The sequence below is a fragment of the Bicyclus anynana genome, chromosome 8 (assembly GCF_947172395.1).
Source record: "Bicyclus anynana chromosome 8, ilBicAnyn1.1, whole genome shotgun sequence".
In the NCBI taxonomy this organism is placed as follows: Eukaryota; Metazoa; Arthropoda; class Insecta; order Lepidoptera; family Nymphalidae; genus Bicyclus; species Bicyclus anynana.
In genome coordinates, this window is record NC_069090.1 from 3,658,583 (window position 1) to 3,686,551 (window position 27,969).

At 36.8% G+C, this 27,969-nt stretch overlaps 1 protein-coding gene across 2 annotated transcripts; it reads right to left on the reverse strand.

Annotated features, from left to right (window-relative positions):
- Positions 1–3,086: 3,086 nt before the first annotated feature.
- On the reverse strand, positions 3,087–27,936 carry LOC112052030 (sphingolipid delta(4)-desaturase DES1). Of its 2 annotated transcripts, XM_024090918.2 has the most exons (8): positions 27,759–27,936; positions 27,595–27,679; positions 21,324–21,500; positions 18,434–18,573; positions 12,165–12,378; positions 11,370–11,435; positions 10,519–10,664; positions 3,087–6,869 (listed from the first exon to the last, which is right to left on the reverse strand). In XM_024090918.2, the coding sequence occupies exons 2-8, from the start codon at positions 27,674–27,676 to the stop codon at positions 6,729–6,731; spliced, it is 966 nt and encodes a 321-aa protein (XP_023946686.1). In that variant the 5' UTR covers positions 27,677–27,679; positions 27,759–27,936; the 3' UTR covers positions 3,087–6,728. The 2 variants fall into 2 exon arrangements, with proteins under 2 accessions (XP_023946686.1, XP_023946685.1); XM_024090917.2 differs by having other exon boundaries at positions 27,595–27,936.
- Positions 27,937–27,969: the final 33 nt, after the last annotated feature.

Below are 27,969 nucleotides of genomic sequence, written 5' to 3' on the forward strand. Positions count from 1 at the left end.
TAAATGTATGCACTGATATAACTACTTAATATATATATTTACATATTGTGGTACACAACACGGAATATGAAGCTAAAACCCACCACACTGATGCAATGCGGGTTGATTGTGCCTTGGTTTAATATTGTATACCATTAGCATACATATAGAATTATGTTCTAAAAATATACAAATTAGACGTTAGAAATAAATATTTAATTAGTACTAGCGGACGCCCGCGACTTCGTCCGCGTGACACTCGATGTAAACTTTCAACTACCCTACTCTACCCCTACCTTACCCTACCTCTACCCTACCCTACCCCTATCTTTTCCTGATATTTCTTTGCTATAAACCTCACGGAGCTGAGACCTTTCCAACGAATGCAAAACCTTGGAAATCGGTTCGCGGGTTCTGGAGTTATAGCGTCAGGAAGGAAAACCCGGCTTATTTTTATATAGTAGATGTGAATGAATTAATATCAATTATTATGATCCGTCCAAAAATATTAATAAATTTTTGTATACTTACTGTGATTGAGTTTTATTTTATTTATAAGTAGTTGGACACTACGGTTTTATTTTACCCGCGTAGTTTCTATTCCAGTATGAGAAAGTATATGCTCTGATACTCCCTGCTGGTAATGTAGTTTTCCAATTGGTGTTGGAATTTTTTAAATCGGTCCAGTATTTCCAGAACCTAGAGTCCAACTTTCCACTTAATATTAGTATAGAAGTAGGCTAACGGTGCTGTTTTTAACATTTTGACGGCCTCCGTGGCGCAGTGGTATGCGCGGTGGATTTACAAGACGGAGGACCTGGGTTCGATCCCGGCTGGGCCGATTGAGGTTTTCTTAATTGGTCCAAGTCTGACTGGTGGGAGGCTTCGGCCATGACTAGTTACCACCTTACCGACAAAGATGTACCGCCAAGCGATTTAGCGTTCCGGTACGATGTCGTGTAACTAAAAAAAACATGTATATATCGTGCGTTCTCGTAGAAATATCGCAGTACGGGCTATCTCGTAAAGAGAGTAAGTAATTGTCAACTAATACCGGCAGATTGCTGAATCCTTTCATGCCATAACGACGAAAGAGAGTTTTTTCGGTAGCCACCATTGGTCGACATTATTATCTCATCTTGAGATAAATTGTTAACGCACCTTAGGCTTACTGTAGGCCTAAAATGCGACTCACTTCATATCTGGTGAAGACTAAATAACATTGTCGACCAATAGCATCGAAACGAAATCTAAAAAGCCCTATCGCGTTCTTTCTTCCCAAAGAAAGAGTTAGCAATATTTCGGTTCGGCCGCTTATTTGTCATTTTGTCTTCACGAGGTAGCATGTTAGACAAAGAACACTATTAGGTATGTATAGAGGGTAAATTCATAAAAATACGTTATTATTTTCAAACAATTTATTACAACTTCATATTTAATACATATACAAACGTATAGCTTTGTACATTACATCTATCCTGTATGTGACCTTGCCTCGTCTAGGCTCGAAGTACAAATTAAACATAACGCAGATCTTTATCAAATACTAATACAATAAATTAAATAAAACCAAAAAAAAACAATGTTTAAGCTGTACTTCGTCGACTTATCGACTAAGGGACAGTCCACACTTGTCCTAGTAAACTCAACCGCCGAATGTGTGCGTTAAAAAATATAATATATTGTTAGATATATCTGTGCTAGGGAGCTCAGAGCCGAACCAAAGACGATAGAGTAAGATGTTATGTTATGTTAGTCTGATCTGTGGTGTTTGGCTTCTTCTTTATCAAAACAAGAAAATAACAACAACAAAAATGTCGGACGACTTTATTAAGCTACTGCGTTGAAATCCCACTTCTGATATTACCATACAGAAGTAGTTTAAATAAACAACATGAGATTACATTAATTATCACCATGTAATTATCAAAACAATTAAATAATTAACATAATATGAATCTGTGACCGGCATTTTTAACCGACTTCAAAAAAAAGAGGTTTCTCAATTCGACCGTATATATTTTTTTAACGCCACAGGTCAGACTAACCATAACCAAACCAAATCTGAGCTCCCTACCACAGATATATCTAACAATATTTTTACACTGTACAATATATTCTTGGCGTCCTGAAACTCGCGTTATAATAGGATGGCATTTTTTTAGAAGTGTTTATATGTTTTGAATTTCTTCAACTTGTGTTGTAAATGGTGCTTATTACGTGTTTTCCGCTAGCAGGTTTGTAGACGGACTCTATACAGCGTATCAACTGCCCGTGATGGAGAAAGAATGGAAGAGAATTGATTTGAACTTGGCTCTGCACTTAACACCAGCTTACATTCGACGCCTGACTTTATGTTACGTGTGGACGCTAGCTAAGGGTTCATTCATACACGTCAGTCATGTCACATATTGTGGAGCCGGACCTTCCTTACTGTATAAATGTTGTCAGCTTATGTTCTTACTATGGTAAGACAGTATGGAGTGGTGTCTTTGGGATTGTCAGCTCATATTCTTACCATGGTAGGAAAGTATGGAATGGTGTCTTTGGGATTTTCAGCTTATATTCCTACCAAGATAGGAAAGTATGGAGTGGTGTCTTTGGGATTGTCAACTCATATTCCTACCATCATAGGAAAGTATGGAGTGGTGTGTTTGGGATTGTCAACTCATATTCCTACCATCATAGGAAAGTATGGAGTGGTGTCTTTGGGATTGTCAACTCATATTCCTACCATCATAGGAAAGTATGGAGTGGTGTCTTTGGGATTGTCAGCTCATATTCCTAATATGGTAGAAAAGTATGGAGTGGTGTCTTTGGGATTGTCAGCTCATATTCCTACCATAGTATCAAAGTATGGAGTGGTGTCTTTGGGATTGTCAGCTCATATTCCTAATATGGTAGAAAAGTATGGAGTGGTGTCTTTGGGATTGTCAGCTCATATTCCTACCATAGTAGGAAAGTATGGAGTGATGTCTTTGGGAAGTAGCAGACATCTTATCTTGTAGAAGCAACATGAATAGATTGTGACATCAGTCATGACGTTACTGACGTACAAGAACTACATTTTTGACGTAACTTGACTGACGTGTGCAAATGATACAGCCCCATATTCATAAAATAAACTCTTAATTCTAATTTAATTGTTAACATTTTTTTTCGTTTCAGCTATTAAACAATAATATGTTTTATGAATATGAGGGTAGGGGATATATAATTAACAGTTCGTTTATTTATACTATATGACTATCGCAGATATAAGCTCTTGATTATATAAACAGAATTAGAAATAAATGAAATATATTCAATAGAAATGCTTTCGGAGTTGGTGGGTCCGAAGTCAATATATACAAACATTAATCATAAAAGTGTTACAATAAAGTCGGATTTTGAATGACTTTGCTTTCAAACCTATGTTATTGAAATATCGACTTTAAAGTTATAGTAATATGGTATACTATAAATAAGTTCAAGTGACTTGCTTTCCTAAAAGATGGATTTAATTAAGGCATTGTTGAATTTAAATACAAAATATAAATGTTATTATTATTTTACATTAATAATATCTAGTTATCACCCCTGCATTAAATGCAATTATTCTTATATAACCAAAAATATTAAAAAAATAATATAAATTATAAAGTATTATGGTTGCATATTTTTAATTTTACAGTATCAAAAATACACTGATGCTAATACATTCATATTTCTAATTTACACTAAACAGTTGTTATATTCTGTTTTTATAAAATGTTTTAAAATAGGAAGTAATATTTAAACCACGCACAGAATCTAAACTGTCCAGACAAAAAAAACTTGCATTGTGTGTAATTTAAACATTAAAAGGCAAGAACCCAAAACCGTAAACCCATTTATTAAAAATAAGATTCGAGATTGTCAAGGTTGTGATTAAGGCGAGGTATCTTGAAATTTTTGATTTATTATAAGCCCATTTAGATTAGTATGTAATCAATATATTTTACGAAATAACGTGTAACAATGAATAATTGTATAATGCCTGCTCTTCACATTGGCCAATATGTTGGCCAGTATTCTCTTCATGTTAGCCAAAAACGTGGCGAAATTTGTGGTTGTACGAAACAACCGTACTAAGAGTTTTGCTACTGATAGCAGAGACTGAACTCGAAAAAAAACTACTAATGTTATAAGCATTACCACCTATAAAAAAATCAAATTGCAAGTATCAAACTAAGTATAAGTATTCAATTATTTACACTATAATTTTGAGAATGCCCTCCAATTTTTTTTCAAATTTCAGTCTCTATTTTCAGTAAATATTCGCCAAATATTGGCAAACGTGAAGAAAGCGGACATTAACCGCATGACAATATTCCTACAATAAACATTTCCCCACAAGGTGTATAATAGTTTTATACATAATTTAGAGATAAAAACTTAATAAAGACTTGAGTATAAAAATAATACATTCAAAATCGATAATATTAATACCACGTGTTCTCTTTAATTTATGTCACTGCGCTTGCCAGGAGCGTTTACTTGAGGTATAGTATAATTATAATGACTAAAACTTCAAATACCTCTAGTCACGCGTTGCTTGTATAGACTCTTTCTGTATCATTCTTTATTCTGTGTATTCAGTACTCACCACGTGTCTATGTGTTAACGTGCAAGGCATAAATATGTGATTAAAATACTAGAGGTACATTTATGACTATTTTTTGGAACATCATTTCTATATATAAAAAATAAATAGAATTTAAATAGTGTTTCACGATAATTTAAATTATTGTTTTTTAAAGATTGGTTCAAGTAATCATGTTTGTGTCTGAATTACGAGTATATTTGATTAATTAAATTTAAATTACAAAGAAAATCATACGCCCTGTTTAAGTTACAAACTTCTTTAGATTTAATGAAATTTACAATATTTTAACGTTTTCTTTTCTTTCTAATGCATAATAAAGTATATCTCTTTAAATATAAATAGGACAAAAACATCGATATTATAATATTAACAAATCTTTATTACTTATGCTTAAAAATATTAAAAAATAAAAATAAAACAATAAAAATAATGCTTCAACATTATGTTACTAAAACAGGATCCCAATTCAGATCCCAACATTAAAGTTATACGATATACATATAAATACTAGTTTTTTGATCGCGACTTCGCTCGCGTTGCTAATATTAAAAAAAATACTAAATGGGTCGGACTCAAACTAATTACTTATGGAATAATATCGCACCTCAATAGGGATGAAGACAGTTTTTTAAATTGTATATAAATTAGGAGTATGCTAATAGTAAAGAGTTTTGTAAAAGTAACTGGGTCAATCTGCGATCATTACTTTCGAGGCTTTTAAAGAGGCAGGTTTGCGGCGCTGCCACGGATCTCTGAAAAACGCATTATACAAAATGGTACGAATTAATAATGTCGTTGATCATAATGATCGTTAGATTTGTATGAGTGTTCAAACAAAATTACAAATATCTATGTTATTTGTGCGTTTATGGTTATAGTTCATATATTGAAAAATGTCACGTTTAATGTAAGGAAGCTAAAAATGTATGAATTTTCATCTAATTACGATAAAAGATTTTTAGTACCTACATTTAGAAATTTCTTTTGCAAACATCTAGTCAATCTTTGTGTTTTTACATAATAATTAGTTGATTAACTTATTTAATAAGTTGAATGTGTCATAAAAATCAATATATTCAATCCCTATTCACGAAAAAATTGTGTAATTATTTCTGGAAAACGAGCTTAGATTAGTGATTAGTATATCTTGTACTAAACTAGAAGTTGTTGACCATTTTTTACACCATTTAATTACACAAAATGGTATTTTCACGGAGCTCTTTAACCGACGAACACGATTACAACTATGAAACATCGATTCTATAGAGACAGTTTTCATAATCGTTGATCATATACTTTGACAGAAGAGCGAGGCAGGTCCTTATGTAATTAGTCTGAGGTCGGAGATGTATAAAAGTATGATATTCGAAGTAAGTAAGGTTCCACGCGGGCGAAGTCGCGGGCATCTGCTAGTAGTGATTAAAAACGTTTGTTTAGAACGTAAAGGCTGGACAGTCTGTCAAACTCGCCACCTAGAGAACATACCTAACGCCAGCCACACACGGTCATACATATCGTAAGTCTAGTAATGACGTAGGCAGGGCAAAAATTCGGACAAGTGCGAGTAGCGCTCGCGCACGACGGGTTCCGTACGTTATCTATAAAAATGACAACGATCACTTATGTTGTATGGGAGCTTTTATTTAAATATTGATCTTATTTAAAAAAAACATTTATAAAGTGAATAATAAAACTCAATAGTGCGTGACCATTTCAAGCGTTTACCTGTTGCCGTTATCAATATCGAGCAAAAAATCACGTTTGTTATATGGAAACGCCCTTAAATATTCGTTTTATTCTGTGTATACTTGGTTGTTGAAGCAACAACAAAAAAACAACATCTGTGAACATTTCAACTATTTATCACGGTTTATGATATACAGTACAGTCTACTGTATATCATGAACCGTAAGGACGGACGGACGTTTGGACAGTGGAGTATTAGTAATACATATATACTCTTTGTATATGAAACCCTAAAAAAATATCCAAAATATGATTATGGGCATGATTTCGCTATTTTTATCACTGCCCACATCCACAAGCGCACTGGACTTGATCGCGTACTTGACCGTGTGTGGCTGGCTAAGTTTTCCACTATGCTACGCTGTACTATACCGGTCTAAGTCTCCAAGCCGGCGTGTTTCCGCTTGATCCTCGCGTAGGGTCCAATCTCGGGGTCCATCACGAAATCATACAACACCGCCGACCAGCTATGGTGTTGTGGCAAATTGTCGTAGAACTCCGGCGCTATTCGCTTTACCTGGGAATACAAAACACGAGCTTTTATCACCTTGGATCATTTATTCGGGCTCGCATTGGATCATTAATGTTTGGATTGTTTTTCAGTTTTAACTGAACAGTCCTTAAAAATCCGTGTATAGGTGAAACTGATAACTGTAGAGTTTTAACTGTACCGTTTTTACCGTACAGTTTTTATTGTACAGTTTTTACTGTACAGTTTTTTCTTATGAAATTTCGATTCGATAAAATTGTAGTTAAAAATGAAGGTCAGTAGCCTGCATTAGAACCACTGATTTATTAGACACGAGAGCTTTATATAGTTAGACGAACCTCATTCTATGAAGGCTGAGTTTGTCAACCCATGCTCCTAACCGTTCTACCATAGGTAAGTATGACAGCAAATTATGGAGTTTCGACTTGTATGATGGAACCGGCGTGCACATGGTTTTTAACTTTACTGAAGTCATACTCAATGTGCACTGATTACCAACAAAGAACTCGAAAATGTGGAATAAATCTAAATATAATATAATACATAAATGTAAAAAGCGGGGTTAAAATATAGCCTATTACACTCACAAAAAACTTGGCTTTTTAGTGGTAAAATAATTGTGGTAAATTCAGTAGACATAGAAACTACCTTTTTTTTTCTTCTGATTGTGTAAGTGCCGTAGGCTCCTTGTGGGACCTCAGCGGCGTCACCGGGGGGTTTAGGCGAGCGCAGAAGCATCGCCTGATGGGGCCCGAAGGCAGAGCAGAGTAGATGGGCGGAACGACTGTCTAAGGGCGTCTCCTCTGAGACTAGGACCTCGACTTAGAGGGCCGTTTGGAAGGGTGTTTTGGCCTGAGTCTATCAGTCCGGGCGCACCCGAGATCGTGAGTTAAAAAGCCCACGTCTGGGTGACGTCAGATATCGGGGACCTCGTCTTCGCCGGCGAAGACGCAGAAACTACCACGACCACAAATTATAACTCTTTATAATATTGCGTGCGAGCGTGACACCCTACCACTACCTACCCTACTCCTACTCTACCTCTATCCTTCTCCCACCCTACACCTGCCCAACCCCAACACTATCCTACCTCTACCCTAAGTCCGTCTCCTAGTTCTAAACTACCTCACCACAAATTTCAAGTCAAAACGGTTTAGCTGTTCTCGAGTTATAAATAGTGTAACAAACACGACTTTCGTTTATTGTATGTACTACAATACTTTGACTACAATATTTTTTAATATTTATAATTTAGATTTTTATGATATAAGAGTAGATAACAGCTTATTATGCAATACAATGTATACCTACTTATAATGTGGATCACTACCAATCAAATCCTAATATGAGTACATCATAGGTCTCTATATTATCTCTGATTCACTGAATTATCTTAAGGAACGGGTGTGGTGTAAGCAATAGATAAAAGTGTGAGTACAAATAAAAGATAATAAACTAAACACCTGTTTATCTTTTTGTTTACTATCGATAAATGTGTAAACAATAGCTTCGCTTAAGGTCTGCCGCAGACTTTTGTACTATTTCATATGTTTTTTTTATTTTGTAATATTAGACGCCATAGTGCATTAGCCCAGTGGATATGACCTCTGTCTCCGATTCCGGAGGGTGTGGATTCGAATCCAGTCCGAGACATGCACCTTCAACTTTTCAGTTGGAGGTTAAATATTACGTGTCTCAAACGGTGAAGGAAAACCATCGTGAGGAAATCTGCATACCAGAGAGTTTTCTTAATTCAATTTTTTTTTTCTCTGCGTGTGTGAAGTCTGCCAATCAGCATTGGGCCAGCGTGGTGGACAATTGGCCTAACCCTCCTCTCATTCTGAGAGGACACTTGAGCTCTTGAGCAGGGAGCCGAATAATATATTAATAGTGAGTTGATAATGATGAGACGCCCCGTGGTTACACCTGCGTAGTTCCTGTTACTGATTACGGCAGTACAAGCCTCTTTGGCGGTTTTTGGAAGTTTAATCATTTTAAGTTATCCTGCTGTCTTGATCGAGACTGTCATCTTAATGAATTCACTTAAAAATAGTAAATGAGAGTATATTTAGCGTTTTGTGGTTACGTGGGAGCTACTCAATAAAACTGCAAATAATCTAATTTGAAATGAAATGAAATGAAAATATAGTTTATTGTACACCACGAAGAAACATACGATACAGAAAAATAATGGAAAGAAAGAAAATGCACAATAGGCGGCCTTTAACGCTAAAAAGCGATCTCTTCCAGGCAACCTAACGAAGAAACTAATAATAAAAATTATAAAGATATAGGCTAGGGTGTACAGAAGTAATATATAAAAGAAAAAAACGCATAAAAAAGAAAATTGTTAAATATGTAACAAAATACTACGAAATATCAACATATATAATATACAATACGATACATATACCATATAATATATATTGTATATTTACAATATTTATACATACGTATACGAGTATATATATATAAATATAGATATATAAATAATAAATATAAATGTATAAACATGTAAAAAATATATATAAACATGTCATAAACACAACAAACCATGACGATAATTATTTAAAAAAAATATATTAAAATTTGATAGTTATTAAACATAGCAATTACTGTCTCTGGTCTGCGCTGGCCCTTATCGGCGACTATAAGGAAAATTGTATGATGTTTAACTTTATTCTGTGACTCCATTGTTATATTAATACCAGACAGTTAATACAGTCACCAGTGTGTTAGTTAAGTAACAAATTACAGTTTAATCGATATTGATAGTATAAATACCAATGTATGTCAAGAATGTTTGTTTATTTGTTGTTAATGCATGGATTAAATGTTGAGAAATATCCTCACACAAACAGCTTCTGATGGCGTAAATTATTAATTTAACCCTGACGCAAAAAGAGGGGTGTTATAAGTTTATAGCTCCCGAACGGATGAAGCGATTTCAATTTAGTTTTTTTTTGTATGAAAGGTGATTTATGTGCGAGTGTTCTTAGACATGTATAATGAAAATCGATTGAGCCATTTTAAAGTTCTGGGGGTTGAAAGTGGCGAAGAATAACATGCAAATATACTCGAGTGGGGTCTCAAATGAAAGCGCATTAATAAAGAATATTGATGACTTGCTCGAGAGTGTAACTAATAATTTCATGACCTTCGGGGGTTTTTCAAAATGTTAATTTTCGTGTTATTGAAAATGTTGGTAAAATAACCATCTCCATGATCTTTATATCAAACAGAGTAGGTACTGTTTTATAAGATTGGCCTAAGATACCACCACATAATATCTGGACGAGAGAAAGACAAATATCGATATAAATATCGCATTGTAAATTAAGCGAAAGAGAGAACGAGTGATAGTCTCGATTGCGCCGCTATTGGTCGACACTGAAGAGTGAAAGGTGCGCAACCGAAGAGCAGCAAGCCGCGGCGTGCGCGCCTGCCAACAGCTTGCAAATACGTGCGGGCGCGCATGTGCACGCTGTTGCACAGCACACAGTGAAAGGTGCGCAGAATAGGTTGCGCACAAAAACATAACGCTGTTATTTGTTCATCGAATTTTACTGCCCATATTTTTTTCATTTCATGCAAAAAAACCTTGCTCCATTGCGAGTAGGCGAGGTCTAAGGTTATAGACGTGTTGGTACGTGTTATAGACGTGTTGGTACGTTACCTCTGGCAGGCGGCTCCCCGGCACGGCGGGGAAGTCGTGGTGCTCGTTGTGGTAGCCCACGTTGAACGTGATCCAGTTGAGCGGCCCGTAGTACGAGTACGTCTCGAAGCCTTTCCGGAACATGTAGTGCTCCGATATGAAGTGGCCTGGAAACATCGATGTGTCAGTTAATAATCCGATTAGCACTTCAAAAACGTGACCTGGAATCATTGATATGTCAGTTAATAAACCGATTAGCACTTCAAAAACGTGGCCTGAAATCATTGATATGCCAGTTAATAAACCGATTAGCACTTGAAAAACGTGGCCTGGAATCATTGATTTGTCAGTTAATAACGCGATTAGCACTTCAAAAACGTGGCCTGGAAGCATAGATAAGTCAGTTAATAACCCGATTAGCACTTCAAAACTGTGGCCTGTAATCATTGATATGTCAATTAATAACCCGATTAGCACTTTAAAAACGTGGCCTGGAAGCATCGATAAGTCAGTTAATAACCCGATTATCACTTCAAAACTGTAGCCTGGAATCAATGATATGTCAGTTAATAACCCGATTAGCACTTCGTTGCCTGGAATCATTGCTATGTCTATTGTATTGTACTTCGGAACGTTGCCTGGAATCATTGATATGTCAGTTAATAATAGATACCCGATTAGCACTTCAAAAACGTGGCCTGGAATCATTGATATGTCAGTTAATGACGCGATTAGCACTTTCAAAAACGTGGCCTGTAATCATTGATATGTCAGTTAATAAACCGATTAGCACATCAAAAACGGCACCACGAAAGATCGGGAAAATGCGAGTCGCTAGGAAAATTATACTCCTATAATAGAAAAATATTTACCAGCTACAGGGTGAACTCCCATGGATAAGAATGAACCCAGGAGAAGGTAACCGAGTACCTTCCAACCTGAAACAAATAAACATTTATATTAATAGATACCCTCAAAGACACAAGTGCGTGCGTCTTAAATGCTGACAACAAATGTGCGACACATCGAAATACGAATTTTAACGCCACTGCAACTATTATGGTTATTTTGTTGTCGTTTTTTTGTTGTTTATTTTCGTTATTTCCGATGATTCTTCGGTATAAGTGGGTGCGAGAGGATTATCAGCAACATCTCTCTATAACTTGCTTAAAGATTTGGCCACTCTAGAACTGCACCAAGTTCAATATGAGAACAGGCTTCCAGAGCTGCTTCTATAGTAGGATCTTATCAAATTAGGCTGAGGAGGGAGAACAACACGAGCAGAGAAAGGGAGTATTAATCGATTGTCAAAGAATTCCTTAGCCCTATACCATTACTCTACTCATAGTTTAGGGTTTTACTTGGAGTTTTACTCTAGGCTACACAATGGACCCGGCCCCCACGGTGAATCCATGGAATGCTAAAATATTCGCCTCATTATGAAGGCTTAACCCTGCTGTGGCCCATATAATCAGGCTGATAAGGATGATATGGAAGAACCTTCCAAAGAGTTTAACAAATATATTGTCGAGGAACAACTGTATGATGAGGTTGATGAGCTCCAGCGGGTTGGGCGGCTTGGGCCTGACCACCAGCGGGCGCAGCGAGTAGAACAGCGGCTGTTGTAGGAGTTGACATCTAACCGACCGTGGATAGATAGGACTCACCAAAGAGCTTAACAACTATAGCGTCGAAGAACAGCTGTATGATGAGGTTGATGAGCTCCAGCGGGTTGGGCGGCTTGGGCCTGACCACCAGCGGCCGCAGCGAGTAGAACAGCGGCTGCAGGATGAGCCACACCAGCTTGCCGCCCGTGGTGCAGAACAGCTTAGCTTCCACCAGCGTCGGCAGGTCCACGTCTATCACTTCATCGCCTTGGTACTGTAATCACACAATTGGGTATTTGATAATTAAAAAAAAAACAATAATTGACGGCCTCCGTGGCGCAGTGGTATGCGCGGTGGATTTACAAGACGGAGGTCCTGGGTTCGATCCCCGGCTCGGCAGATTGAGATTTACCGATGCCGTACGATGCCGTGTAGAAACCAAAAGGGGTGTGGATTTTCATCCAAGTTATCCATAACAAGTTAGCCCGCTTCCATCTTAGACTGCATCATCACTTATCATCAGGTGAGATTGTAGTCAAGGGCTAACTTGTAAATAATAATAAAAAAAAAAAATCTATATTGAAAGTATCCACCGTAAGCATCGGATGACATTTGTAATTTGTATCATAGTATGTGGATGACATTATATTGACGGGTTGATAATAAATACCAAAATAGATCCACAGGTCAGTTTTCAAAAGCATGATAGATTAACAACGTTCGGAACCCTCTTTACGCGAGTTCAACTCGCACTTGTCCGGTTTTTGTTTCACAATATGGCTTTGCAGTAGATTAGCCAATCAAGTAATAGCTTTTATCAAATAACTTGCTCTATTAGGGCGAACGAAGTCAAAGTCCATCATCCGTTGTTGGCAGTCAGTCAGTCCTAGTCAAATCATGTCATACTTTAGTATGGTGAAGGCAACCATACTAAAACTTTTGATAGAGTCCATTGTATGTACAGTTATGAACATACATATTAACATAAAAAACATTACCCTCCTACTGACGTAATCGCGTAAAAAGAAACAAAATGTTATTAAGTAATTTCCGTATGTAGATAGATAGTAAATCAAGACATAAAACAATTCAAAAGAATATAGGTTAGTGGTGTCATACACAAACATGAATCATAAACATAATGCTATCTAAGCTGAGCTGTCAAAGCTACCAGACGTGTTACATTTGCTCCGTATTTGTATTTCGAATATCGAACAACAATGGATAAGTTAGTGCCGGCAGATATATTAAAAGTTTTTCAATCGGTAGTTTTGCCATTAGAACTAAAAATTAACGCCTTGTTAGATGTAGTTAAAATTCTCGAGACTAAAATCGATGAGTTAACTTCTACACAAGCTGCGACGAAAGAGGGTAAGCAGAAAAATCATCAATTTGAGAAACCCAGCGTCGGACAGGGACAACAAGCAGTATTAGCAAGCAATACTGGCAAAACCGGTTCGAGAACTCCGACTACGCGCCGAGCGGACCCGAAGCCCGAAACACGACCTGTCACAAGGAGGCAACGTGCGCTGGCAGTGACAATCTCCACGGACGCGCCGTCAAAGTCACCCATGTCTTCGCCAATCACAGCGCCAGTAGCTAGCACTCCGCCAATCACTGCGTCCGCGCAGATCACACCGACACTCACAGCGGCCGGACAAGTACCAATGGCGGCGGTGGCGGCGCCACTATCGCATTCTCAACCGAGCGGCCATAATGGCAATGTCGATGTAAACAATGAATGGACGGAGGTAACGAATCGTTTACGTTTCCCCGGAATGTAATTCGTGGTGTTGCCGATAAAGGTAAAATTTCCTTGGAAGCCGCAGAGCGCTGGCGATACTATCATCTTTATTACGTAAAGGAAGGTACATCTGACAATGAGATAGCTGAGCATCTAAAAAGTCTGTGTGCGAATGAAAAATGTGTTGTCGAAACTTTAAAATCCCGCGGACATTATGCGTCTTTTAAAATAGGTATTCTTTCAAAATATGAAGGTCAAATTCTAGATGGAAAAAATTGGCCTGAAGATATATGTTTGAAGGTGTGGCGAAATGGATTTCGGAAACAAACCGAACAAAAGCAGGACTAAATCCTGTCATATCCTATATCAAAACGTCAGAGGGCTACGTAGTAAGATTGATACGTTTAAACTTTCAATATTATCTCAACCATACGACATCTATGCGCTTACTGAGACTTTCTTAACAAAAGGCATTTATGATGCTGAGTTGTTTCCACAAGGGTATACAGTGATTCGTTGCGATCGTGCGCACGACGCCGGTTGGGGGGGCGTTCTGTTAGCGGTGCGCGATTCATACTGTGTTCGCGTAATTAAAGACGTCGTAAATTATGATAAAAGCATTGAAGCGGTATTTGCAATAGTTTCGTGTAAAAATGTTAAGTTCATATGCGGAGTGATATATATCCCGCCGAGTTCTAATGATGATTTTTATTTAAACATGTTTAATGTAATAGAAACTATTATGTCTGAATTTCCCGAACTAAAGGTTTTGTTGTTAGGCGATTTTAATTTGAATTCTTGTAGTCAGTACGTAAGGAGTCAATTTAGTTGTACTTTGGAGTTTTGTAAATTAAAACAGTTTAACACTGTTGTGAATAATTATGGTGGTATTCTAGACTTGGTGTTGAGTAGTTATGACGACGAGTACATTTCGGGAGTATCGCGAGCGGAGCCGCTCGTGCCTCCAGACGCGTACCATCCCGCGCTCGAGTTCAGCCTAACGCTGAAGCGGCCTGAGCGCGCCACGCCGCCCGCGCACCTCCCCACCTCGGGCGAGCTGCGCGAACGACTAAACTGGCGTAAGGGGGATTATTTGTCGTTGTATGCAACCATAGCGGCGATTAACTGGGAAGCTTTGTATAGTGTCGATGACGTAAATACAGCAGTACAAGTATTCTATGATGTATTATACGACTGTTTTCATGAACATGTTCCGCTTAAAAAAATGTTAAATAGGAATTTTAAATACTCATATCCAGTATGGTATACAGCCGAAATAATAAAATATATTAGATTAAAGCATTTTAATCACAAGCGGTATAAATCCGAAGGAAAACTTTTTAATTTGGAAATGTTTAGGTATTATAGGGAATTAGTAAAAAATTTAGTAAATAACGCTTATCAAAATTACATTAACAGTACTGAAAGTAATATTTGTAGTGATCCAACAAAGTTTTGGCACTTTTTACAAAATCAAAGAATCTTAAAATCGGCCAATGCAGAGTTTATTCACAACGACAAAGTTATTAGCGGACAAGAAGCAGTACAATCATTTGCCTCTTATTTTGAATCAGTATTTTGGTGAACAGGCCTATAGTAGATGATTGCATAGCTAGTGATAATAGTATATACTATAAATCTTCCTCACGAATTGACTATGATTTAATTACCAACAAGAGCATAATACAAGCCGCGAAGAAAATTAAAGCTAACATGTGTATGGGCCCAGATACAGTACCGCCTTTTATCGCCAAAGATTGTATACGTCTACTGGCAGAGCCTTTAAATTACTTATATAATCTTTCGTTAACTACTTCAACGTATCCTGATATTTGGAAAGTATCCAGAGTTACCCCCGTCCCTAAGGAAAGGTCTAACAACCGCATCGACAACTTCAGACCGATTGCTGTACTTTCTGTGTTTGCCAAGATATTTGAAAACATTATTAACAAACAAATCACTCAGCAAATACAGATTTACATGTCTGAATGCCAGCACGGGTTCCGATCTGGTCGATCTACACTAACAAACCATATAAATTTCGTCGACTATTCTTTGGCCGAAATGGATGGTGGTAAGCAAGTCGACGTGGCTTATTTTGATTTCAAAAAAGCATTTGATCGCGTGGAAATAGATGTACTGATGGAAAAGTTATCGCACATGGGGTTCACACCTAAGCTTTTAGATTTCTTTCAAAATTATTTAACCAACAGACGTCAATATGTACAAATAGCAGGTTACAGGTCAGAATACTACTCAACGCGATCCGGAGTCAGTCAAGGTAGCACGTTAGGTCCTACGTTATTTTTAATTATGATTAATGATTTGCCTTATGTTCTAAAAAGTGCCAAATGTTTGATGTTTGCTGACGATTTAAAATTGTTACTGGGTATCAAAAAATACGAAGACTGCATTTTGCTACAGGAGGATATTAATAACGTAGTTCGATGGTCACATATGAATTGTCTGGAATTTAATGTATCAAAATGTAAAGTCATAACGTTGACGTATAAAAATAACAGTGTTGTCTTTGACTATAAGATATCTGGTGATACTCTGGAGAGGGTATCGCAAATCAGAGATTTAGGTCTGACGGTCGACGCCAAGCTAACTTTTAACGATCATATTAACACAATATGCAAAGAGGCGCATAAGCTTTTAGGATTTGTATTGCGGCAGAGTAAGCGTTTCACTAATCCGTTAATACTTTATACATTGTACAATGCATATGTCCGCAGTAAGATGGAGTACAACTCACCTGTCTGGAGTCCGTTATGTGCTACTCATACACTTACTGTTGAGAAAGTCCAAAAAAAATTTGCGCGTGGTTTGTATAAAAAAATTTACGGTTATTACCCATATTTGTACCCTTCCTTGTTTGTGTCTGGTATGGTGGGGTTAGACACTCTGGAGTTAAGGCGAAAGAGAGCTATTCTCATCCATTACTTCCTGCTAATACACAATAAAGTGGATAACTCGGACGCACTGTCGCGATGTGCCTTGTCGGTTCGAGAACCAGGCAAGTTGCTTCGGTCGTGTCGTAAGCGACCTTTTTTCGCTATCAAGTCGTTCCGTACGCAATATGCTCGAAATGCCCCAACTAATCGGGTACTGTCGATGCTCAATTCGTTGATTGCTCAGCGCCAAGACCTAGATATTTTTGATATAAAACTTCATGTATTTATTGATATTGTAAACAGCTGTGAATTTTAATTTTAATTTTATAGAAATATGCAATTTATGTGTTTGTATTGTATAGTGTATTGTAATTTGTTTATCTATTATATTGGTATATTGTAAGTCTGTACTTTGTATGCGTTTTGGCTTAGCTGTAAGCATACTAAGGATATATAATAAATAAATAAATAAATAAATAAATAAATGCTGAATTCACACGGCTAGTAATATTATCGCGAGTTATGTCATTTTGCACAAATATGTTAAAAAAAATATTAAATATAAGTTTTATTGTTGTTTAAATGTTCACACATAAAAAATAACAATAAATATAGCAGAAATTAAAAAAAGTTGGATTGGGGGTGTCACATATATTTTATAATAGTCTGTGTATACACACAATTATTATTGTGTGTATACACAGACTATTCAATATTTAATTTGCTCTTCGCACTATGTGGCCTGCCCATTGCCACATCACCTTCGCGACTCGCTGAGCTATGTCAGTGACTTTGGTTCGTCTGCGGATCTCCTCATTTCTGATTACATCACGCAGAGAAACTCCAAGCATAGCTCGCTCCACCGCTGTGTGACTTTAGAGCCTTCTCATAAGGCCCTTAGTTAGCGACCAAGTCTCGGATCTGTAGGTCATCACTGGCAACACGCACTATTCGAAAACTTTCAGTCTTCTGGCACTGAGGAATTTTTGACAGAAAGAAAAGATGTCACGGAGTTTTCCGAACGCTGCCCAGCCGAGCTAGATTCTGTGATTCACCTCTTTCTAATTCTATGTAACATTAACAAAATGCAAAGGGTCTCCCAAAGCAGGTACCAACGCCAACTGTCACTTTCAGTGCCGCCACTGTTTCATTCACTCAACGTGTGAAGCCAGAATTATGAAACACTTCACTAGTTATCAGGGTTTTCCCTTTATACACTTACTACTTGGCACGTATGACTATCTGAACGCTTTTTAAGAGTAATTGACCAATATTTAGATTAGATAGACTATTGAGTAAATGTTTATTATTCGACAGATTGGCGATTAGCTATCATCTCATCTGACGATAGGTGACGTTGCAGACGGTGCGTGACTTGATAACTTAGGCGGGTTTTGATAACTATTTTTTTAAAGAATATTTGCCATATCTATTTAAATACGAGCAATATTCCTATTCCCCTCAAACTAGTCGGGAAAGACTGTATTAGGAGTGGATGCCCAATATTTCCATTCCCCTCAGTCGGGAAAGACTGTATTAGGAGTGGGTACGACAATAGACCAACGGGGCGGGGATTAAACCACCACCCCTCGGTGATGAGTCCGATCGCTCTTGCGGTTGATGACTGGCTATATGCACAAGCGAAGCCATAGTGGAAAAAAATGGTGGTGAAACTGGCGCTAACTCACTCTATGGTGTTCCAAGTGGTACTTCTTGAAGCTGATTGATATGGGGATCCCGATGGGCAGGTTGGCGAAGAAGCCGAACAGCCGGTTGTGCAGCGGTCGGTTGTGGCCGAACGCCAGGTTGTGTGCTATCTCGTGGATAGCTGCAAAAGAGACAAGACCGGTTAATATTTATTAAAATAATGTATATTTTTACCCTCGCCGCAGAAATTGCACTTCTTAGGATATGCAAGGAACACATCCTATAAAAAGCTGCTGATCATCACCTTAACGTATGCGTTGAGTGGCTGTAGCTACACCGCACTAAAGTGGAAGCCATCATCATCATTATCCACCCATATTCGGCTTTCTGCTGAGCTCGAGTCTCCTCTCAGAATGAGAAGCCAATAGTCCACCACGCTGGCCTAATGCGGATTGGTAGACTATACACACGCAGACTTGAGAAATCTTCATTTGGACACTCAACTTATTTTGATACAGGGCCTCTGCCTGGCACGCTACGCTACGCAAGGAGATCTTTTTTTTTATTGTTTACAAAGTTAGCCCTTGACTACGATCTCACCTGATGGTAAGCGATGATGCAATCAAAAAAAATCCACACCCTTTCGGTATCTATACATCGTACCGGAATGTTAAATCACTTGGCGGTACGTCTTTGCCGGTAGGGTGGTAACTAGCCACGTCCGAGTCTTCCCACTAGACAGTCTTGGACCAATTAAGAAAACCTCAATCAGCCCAGCCGGGGATCGAACCCAGGACCTCCGTCTTGCAAATCCACCGCACATATTACTGCGCCATGGAGACCGTCATACGTATAGATCCTCTCTACAAGCTCACAAACGTTACCTCTTTATAATATTAGTAGCTGTATAGTGCTTTAATCTAAAGCAATGTCATAAAAGCATTACCTCATCAATATCATACGTTACTGGGAAAAGTTCTTAATCCCCAATAATGCTCTAGTATCAACAACAACAATATCTTATCTTTTTTATTTGTTGATATAAACACATGTAGCTATTGTTTTCGATAAGGGACTAGTATTTTATCAGATTCGAGTGTAATGTATGAGTAATCATCCAATGCTCTTAAGCCGTCCACACTTGTGATTGATGGCAGTGATGTGACCAAGCTTCGATTACGACTACTACAGGACAATCGATTAATTTGTTCGACTTCAAAAAAGAAATAATCGACTGTTTGCATTTTAATATGTTTACGTTCATCTATCGCACGTCACCACCATAATAACCACACAATTATTTATTTTTTCATTGCCGACGCAGATTTCGGCTCGACTAATCGAATCTGAGATCAACAGTGATCTTAATCGTTTCGCTCTCCTTCTAAGACTTCGATAACTATTATATAACAAAAGAAATCGCCGATTTATAATGAAAACGACTCTTCTATAGTGCGGATTGAGATTTTAAAATTTAAGGCATGTATCTACATTCCGTTCTGACAGGACAACGTCAGTCGGCTTAGACATTGAACAAAAGTGGGCGAGAATAGTGGATTATGCATGATACATCTATGTATGATACGATGATGATATTTATATAATTCAATTCTTCTTTATGAATTATCTACGCGAGTATATTAACACATTTAACATACATAAATGCATAAACTTTTGACGATTAACAGTTATTAAGTATAAAAGCGGGTGCTTGATTTCACTGTAATGAAAGATCAAATTTAAAATATTCGACTCCGATTCTAGTATTCTGAGTCGAATATTTTAAATTTGACTCCATTCACCATTCCTAATTAGTGCTGGTAACTGAACCAGAATCAGAATCTGAGTAGAATATTTTAAAATTGACTTTTTCAATTCAACATCCCTAATTGATTGTATCAGTAATGTCTAGACTTGTACAACGGGTGAAAAAATCTACCGTCTAGATTAATGACCTCATTATCAGACCCGTCTTTGTATGACCTTGGTATCACCTACATTTTTGTATTGATAGAAGGTGTTTGCCTTTTCTGACATCGTGTTAATTAGATATAACTGTAAGGTCGATCACAATCGTCGGTTTGTGTATTATAATTTTGATTTCGAAAAGTGATTATCATATTATGATTCAGTTTCGTTCAAGGGTAGGTACTTCCCCAGACAATGTCTGTTAAACAACCACTACCACTGAAAAAAAAAATACCTACAGCAGAACAACAACTTCCTCCTTTTTTAAGCCGGTTAAAGATAAACGTTTAAAAATAAATAGAAACGTTTTATAGCAATCTGCGGAAAACAGGAAAAGGCAGACACAATGCTTGCTAAAATGCATAACAAATTTAATCTTAAATCTAATAGTGTTTATTCAGGGCAATATATTAAGTCACACGATATCATGAATATTGTCCACAATATACATTTTATACAAATGCCTGTCCTAAGTCGGTACATAATAATTTATCAAAGTTATGTACATACCTACCTCAAGAATATACCTCAATTAGTTTATACTATTATGTATTGTGTGGTTTACGGTAAAGTCATATCCATCCAGTGGTTAATGTGTTTGCTTTTATGAGTAAAGATGTGTTCCAGGCGTTTAAAGTGGGGAAAGGTAGATTATAAGGTTCCTTAATGGGAAATTCAGTGAAGCAAGTGATGTCACTTGAATGATGGAGCAGAATTTACCGCGATTCAAGCAAAAAATTATAATATTAGTTCAGACATTCATGACGTAATAATAACCGGACGCACCTTCATCATCAGCATTAACGAGTGGTTGATGACGCCGCCGAAGCAGTAAGCGACCACAAGCAGCACGGGCCAGCTCATGTGCTGCACCAGCGGCAGCATCGCGAACTGCGTCAGCACCATCAACAGCACCACCCACTCGAACATGGGGTCGTAGCGAGAGCTTCTCGATATACGCACCTAACATCAGCGAGTGGTTGATGACGCCGCCGAAGCAGTAAGCGACCACAAGCAGCACGGGCCAGCTCATGTGCTGCACCAGCGGCAGCATCGCGAACTGCGTCAGCACCATCAACAGCACCACCCATTTGAACATGGGGTCGTAGCCGTATAGCTTCTTGATTTCTGGATACTTCTCTGAAAAAGAAAAATTATATGTTAGTTAGTAAACCCGGGTTCAACAAAGTATTTACGCTCACTGACTCCTAAGTCAAAGTAATTTTGTTAATTTAACTTGGGTACGTTTACTTTGAATCATGATGATAAGTTCATACCTAACTGTTTTTACATTATAATTAAAAAAAACTTAAAATAAAAATTTACGAGGATTTTATGCGTTATTTTATTTTTAATTATAATGTAATATAAGTACCTAATCATAGAGCAAACAATTTATTCCCGAAATAATCCCTTAATTTCCGGTAACAACATGCAATTTTCCATGAACGGAAAAAACACTTATCCTGTTCCGATTGATTCAACAAAACAGATGTTTATTGTACTCGTAGTTATCTTATCAAATAATCGCCAATTCATATTTTGATAGCGTTACGAGTCTTACACCTGACCGACATTATGATTTATCGATATGACATAATATAGCTTTTGCCTACATAAATATTAGTAGACTAGCGGACCCGGTCAAGCTTCGCTTTGACTTATGTGCACTTCTTCCCTATCCCTACCCTACACTACCCTACTCCTACCCCTACCCTACCCCGACCCTACCCCTTTTCGGAAATAGAAACTTTAATTTACACAAAATGGACATACGCGTAAATGTTAATGATTTGTCAGTATTTCTCAACGCACGTATAAAATGTCAATCATTACTTATACAGTATTTGATAGGGTGGACAACAAATGTTTGACAGGTATTAAAAAAGTACCATTTATGGAAAATTATTCATCTTTTATAATTATTTATTCGTCGAGTTTTAAATGTTTTTAAGATGTATTCTGCTATTCTTGGCGGAGACAAATCCAACGAATCAAAAACTATGAAAAAATCGGTCTAGCAGATCTTGAGTTATAAGTGTTGTAACAAACCCGACTTCCTTTATATATATAGATATTAGATGCCCGCGACTTCGTCCGCGTGAAATCGATGTAAACTTTCAATCATCAAATCTAGAATCAAACCAACATATTATCTAGACTAAAGTCAAATTAATGAGAAACCTCGACAGTCGAAAAATTTTCCTAAGTTAGTAATGACGACGCTTTCGTCAGATATTCCTTTCAGTATAAAAATGCTGATTAATTATTTTGTTCCAAGAAATGTTAGATGATAACGATTGGTAAATCACAATTGCTCGCCAGTCAGTACCAACGTCTAGTTAGTGTGAGAGGTATGACTAAACGTTGTTTAGCGGTCCATCTCGAAGTACTCCTAATGAAACAAATTAACAACGTTTATTGAATGGCTAACGTGAGAACATTCATTACAGCTATCGTATATATATTCTCTCTCTGCGGAGATACCTATCTTACATCGTGGGTACCAAATTACTCTAGTATTTTTTTTTCTTTAAAGAATTTTCTGTTATTTGTCATACTTTTAAATGTGACTTATATAAAAGAACCAATAGCTCAGTGGTATACGGGCAAGACTCATTACTGATAGGTCAAGGAATCAATTCCGGCCCGTTCGAATATTATCGTACACACTCCTAAAAGTATAATGCATCACCATCACCATTCATCTAAAAAAAGTAATTTTACTGTCCAATGATACTTGGATAAAATGCAATAAAATGACCTGTTTATTTTGCAATATAACTCTGCTAAGGTATTTTCTACATAACAATTCTGTTATATAAAACAATTCGCTTATAAAAAATAACTTTATACCGTTTCCCACAGAGCCCAAATTTGCATACAAAGGAAATATTTTAGTAAATCTTATCACAGTGCAAACTTCATGAGTAAACATTTTCGAAGTAATCTGAGACATGACTACAATGGAATAAATTGAACACAATTTGTAAACCATAAGTTACAAGAAATAATAAACAACACAAGTGATAAGAAATACTGCATTTTTTCAGATTTTTCAAAGTACGGAAATATTCAAGGTCACGTTAAAACAACAGCTGATCAGTAGATAAGCATTTTAACTCTGTTCTGTATGTAAAGACTAACTGTAATCGAATAAGGCGCTTTTTGAACCCTAGTAACTTTTAAATGTTCTACTTTAGATCAGATAGAGGTTTTCTTAATTGGTCCAGGTCTGGCTGGTGGGAGTCTTTAGCCGTGGCTAGTTACCTCCCTACCGACAAAGACATACCGCCAAGCGATTTAGTGTTTCGGTACGATGCCGTGTAGAAACCGAAAGGGGTGTGGATTTTCATCCTCCTTCTAACAAGTTAGCCCGCTTCTATCTTTGATTTTTTTTTTAATTTTTTTTTAGATTGCATCATCACGAACGGCGTCGTCGGTCGTTATGCCATTGTCATGATCGTAAAGGACGATTTTTGGACGTCTAGATTTACAATAACCTTTCGAATCAGGGTTGGGGTGTACTTGCAATCCTCAACCACTAGTTAGTTGTGGTGGAGGGCGGCCCTCCCAAAATATGTTTTCGAGAGCTGTTTTATATACTGGACTATTATGGGGAGACCTAGGTCTCTATGTGAGTCGTTATTGTGTACAAACCGCGTGACCTGACGCATGCATCGTTTCTGAAGGACCTGGAGGAGTTTCAGAGTCGTCTTTGGGCGGTGGGAAAACACTACAATAGCGTAGGTAAATATTGGACGGATATTACCATAGATGATACATTATAAATGATATTACAGTGCATCCAGAGGTACCTATCAGTAGACGATGTTAGTGCACGCAAATAAGCTAAGCCGGGGTTCTAAATCGTAATAGTAGTTATTGTTTTAATAGAAACTCTAAAGTAAGTGTCCCGAAGATAACTTATTGCTTACGTGCAGATTGCGAAAATCAATTTACCTACAAGGACTTTATTGTATAGGCGATAAGTGCAATACTTGTTGAAAAGCAGTAAGCAGTGTAACGCTGGCTCATAGTTAGTAACTTACTTTACCTACGTGACCTGCGTCAGATGTTCAGTGTATAGGGACATTCGCATATTATAATACCTAATACAACCTCAGAAAATTATACGGTAGATATTTATTTATTTTTGTCATGAAGGAAAGCTTAAATCCAAGTTTACTAGCTTAGACTCAAGTAAAGAAAGGGGTGAGAATAGTTTTTACGCTGTAGTGGCCAAAGTACACAACTCACAAAAAATATACAAAGACATTCTTTGTGGGAAATTGATTTCTCTACAATTTCTCTCTACAAATTTTTCTTGGTTCTATAACTTTTTGTCATAGAACCAAAAACAAAAGAAGTTAAAAACCGAACCAAACCAAAAATTTCCAAAATTGTGCTGGCGAATTCTGCAGCAACGTAATGGAAATTAACAAAAACATACTCACAGACTTTTGGGGATAATCTTCTATAACGCCCCGTACGCCAATCAATTATAAAAAAATTGATACTGATCCTGAGACACAACCTGGTCCACCAAAAAGAGAAAAAAGACAATAGAGGGTCTATCTTCCATCAGGCTTAATTTTAGTCAAGCGCAAGCTATAGATATTGCATAAAAACCCGTTGAGTAAAAAGTGTGAATTGTCTCAAAGACACATTTTGTGGTTGAGCAGTCATCTATTATAGCAACTGACCTTCACAGTTATTGACATCAGAGTGCTATATTATTACAAGCCTAGTAGACGCCTACAAGAATGTCCACATTACTGTACCTAGATATTTGTAAGAACTTTTTTATTAAATAGTATAAATAGTTGTCAGGATAAGATTCAAGATCAATCAATATGTGCATAGGGTAGGGTTAGAAGTAGGGTAGTGTAGGGTAGGGTTTGGGAAGAAGTACACATATGTCAAATTGAAGCTTGGGGTCCGCGAGTAATGCATAATTTAAAATAAATATAAAAATGAATCCATATTTTCCTTGGTGACGCCATCACGCGTGAGCGGCTGGACCGATTTCACTAATTTTTTTTAATGTGTTTGTTATTGTCAGGAGAAGGTCTTATGACAGAAAAATTTAAAAAGGAGTAAGTAGTTGAAAGTTTACATCGAGTTTCACGCGGACGAAGTCGCAAGCGTCCGCCAGTTTAAAATAAATAAGTTATGCAACAACAACAAATTAGAAATGAACGTAGAAAACGCCTGTCATTTAAGAGTACATGCGTTTTCTACCTTCATTTCTAATTATTTGTTTGTTGGTAAACAATACACATCAAGTAGGGCTGTAGTATTGGTGATGAATTTTATAGCAAAAGTAAGTACTTAAGACAAATAAGGAAAAACAGACCACTATGTGCATTAATATAAACCCAGATTACAACCTGTTGCATATAAGATAGTATATATAAGATTTCATCAAGATTTGATTTTATACAATGAAAAGTTAATGCTTGATTGCAACACCTGATTATAAAGATAGCACAAGTGCATGCATCCCATCAACCTGCATTGGATTAGGTTGGTGGGTCATTACACTGTCTTGATAATGATAACAATACAAAAGAATACAAATGACAATGATAAAATGCATTCTACATCAGATAAAGACCACTTGCAAAAGACCTTTAAGACTTGATCAATTTGTATCATTGTACATAAATTGATTTGACCCACAAGTTATAGCTGTGTAATGTCTTATTAAATAGTACATTAGTTCCATTATATAAACTGATCAGTTAATAGTATATAAACTTGCATATAATACATACTTTTTTACTTTACAATTACCATTAGTCTATGGCCCAGGAACAAAATATTTATTATTGACCTTATAGTCAAACTTTGTGTACAACAAAACTATGAAACGACAGACTACGGAAATTCTCATCGGAGCAGAATCATGGGTGGAATCTTGGAATTGATTCTCCTCCAAGGAGTGAGACATGGCCCTCTACTTGGCTGTTAAAATAGGCTGATGATCAATAGGGAAGATCAATCTAAAAAAAAACATTTAATAAAATCAAAATTTAGTTTTTCACAAATCTCGCAGGAACCATGGATTTTTCTGTGATGAAAAGTAGCCTAAATGTTAATCCAGAGTAAAAACTATTTCCATTTCAAATTTCAGCCAAATCGCAAAATTCATAGTCTGCACATCTCTATAAAATTTATAATTTACTTATGCATTCTAATGGTATCTGATCAGTGGTGTGCACTTCATACATGCATTAAAGTGCTACATACCCTAAGAGTTGTCTATTAGTGCTTATTATTAAATACAGACTTTTGCTTAATTTTAGTGCATACCTGATCGACAACCTTATGCACGCCACTGTATTTGATTAAATATAATATTTAAAGTAGGTAATAATGTACTGTTAGTAAAAATTCCAACTATACCTACAATGTAATGTGATAAGGACATTCCCAACTATATTTAATCATTACATCATAGAAAAACATTTAAATTCCCTATGGTTTAAAATTTTAAATAATTTTTATTCTTTTCCTTCATTATTTTATTGCATTTAAGTATTTATATACCTAAATTTTAATTAAGTATTTAACTGTTAAACACCAAAAATAAAAATTAAGTGCAGAAAATAATTGGTCTCAAAGACTACTTTGAAAGCTAAATTCCTTGGCAGTACATCTTCGCTGGTAGGGTGGTTATTTTATCTAGCCAAGGCGGAAGCCTCCTTTCAGTCATACCTGGACCAATTAAGAAAACCTCAATAGGCCCAGCCGAGGATCGAACCCATGACTTCCATCTTGTAAATCTATTGTGCATACCACTGAGCCATGGAGACCATCAAAGATATACAAAGATGTTCGCCAAAAGAAGCTGGCAGGTTCAGGATCATACTTCAGAAATGGAGGAATGACTGCACTGAAAGTTACCTATATCTTTCTGTCACATTATACATATATTACGAAGTTATATAAAGAGAGAGGACAATATAAAATAAATTGAAAATATAGAAAACAAAACCATTTAGTCTAACACAATAAATAATCTCTAATTTTATGGTGAACTTGTTTAGTAAGTAATATTGGATTGCTTATACTTTAAATCAGTCTCAATATATTACAACCGAAACAAAGTACATAATTTTCAATCTCTGTTAACTTGGGAGCAAGACGATATAATTACATACTGATAAAACGTGCTGTAAAAACGAACACCGAATTTTATGTAAATAATATGACGTCATATACCTACCTAGGATGATCTTCCGGCGAGAGGCATGCGGCTCCTCCGTGAGAACCCACTCGAAATCGTTTCTAGACACATGAGCACCCATTTTCTAGAATTTAGAAACACAATAATTACTGTCCGTCTAGCCAGTACTTTAGGCACTACATTTATTAGCGCGATGTCTTTACCGGTTGATAAAATATCGTTTCGTTACGCCCATATAATATAACGCGTCCAACGATAACACGACCTACCCGTTGGAAATACAAGTGACTTATTGAAAATTAAAATCTAGAAAATTGGAAATTAAATTAATTTATAAATAACTGTCAACGACGACCGACAGCGGACACGGACAGCCTTGACCGCAGATGACAGTGACATCTGTCACGAGACATC

Coding starts and splice junctions, on each gene's coding strand:
- LOC112052030 (XM_024090918.2), bottom strand. CDS start 27,676: ATGGGTGCTCATGTGTCTAGAAACGATTTCGAGTGGGTTCTCACGGAG. Junction 21,501..27,594: donor TCGCCGGAAGATCATCCTAG/GTAGGTATATGA, acceptor TTTCTTTTTCAG/AGAAGTATCCAGAAATCAAG. Junction 18,574..21,323: donor CAACCACTCGCTGATGTTAG/GTGCGTATATCG, acceptor TCTCTTTTGCAG/CTATCCACGAGATAGCACAC.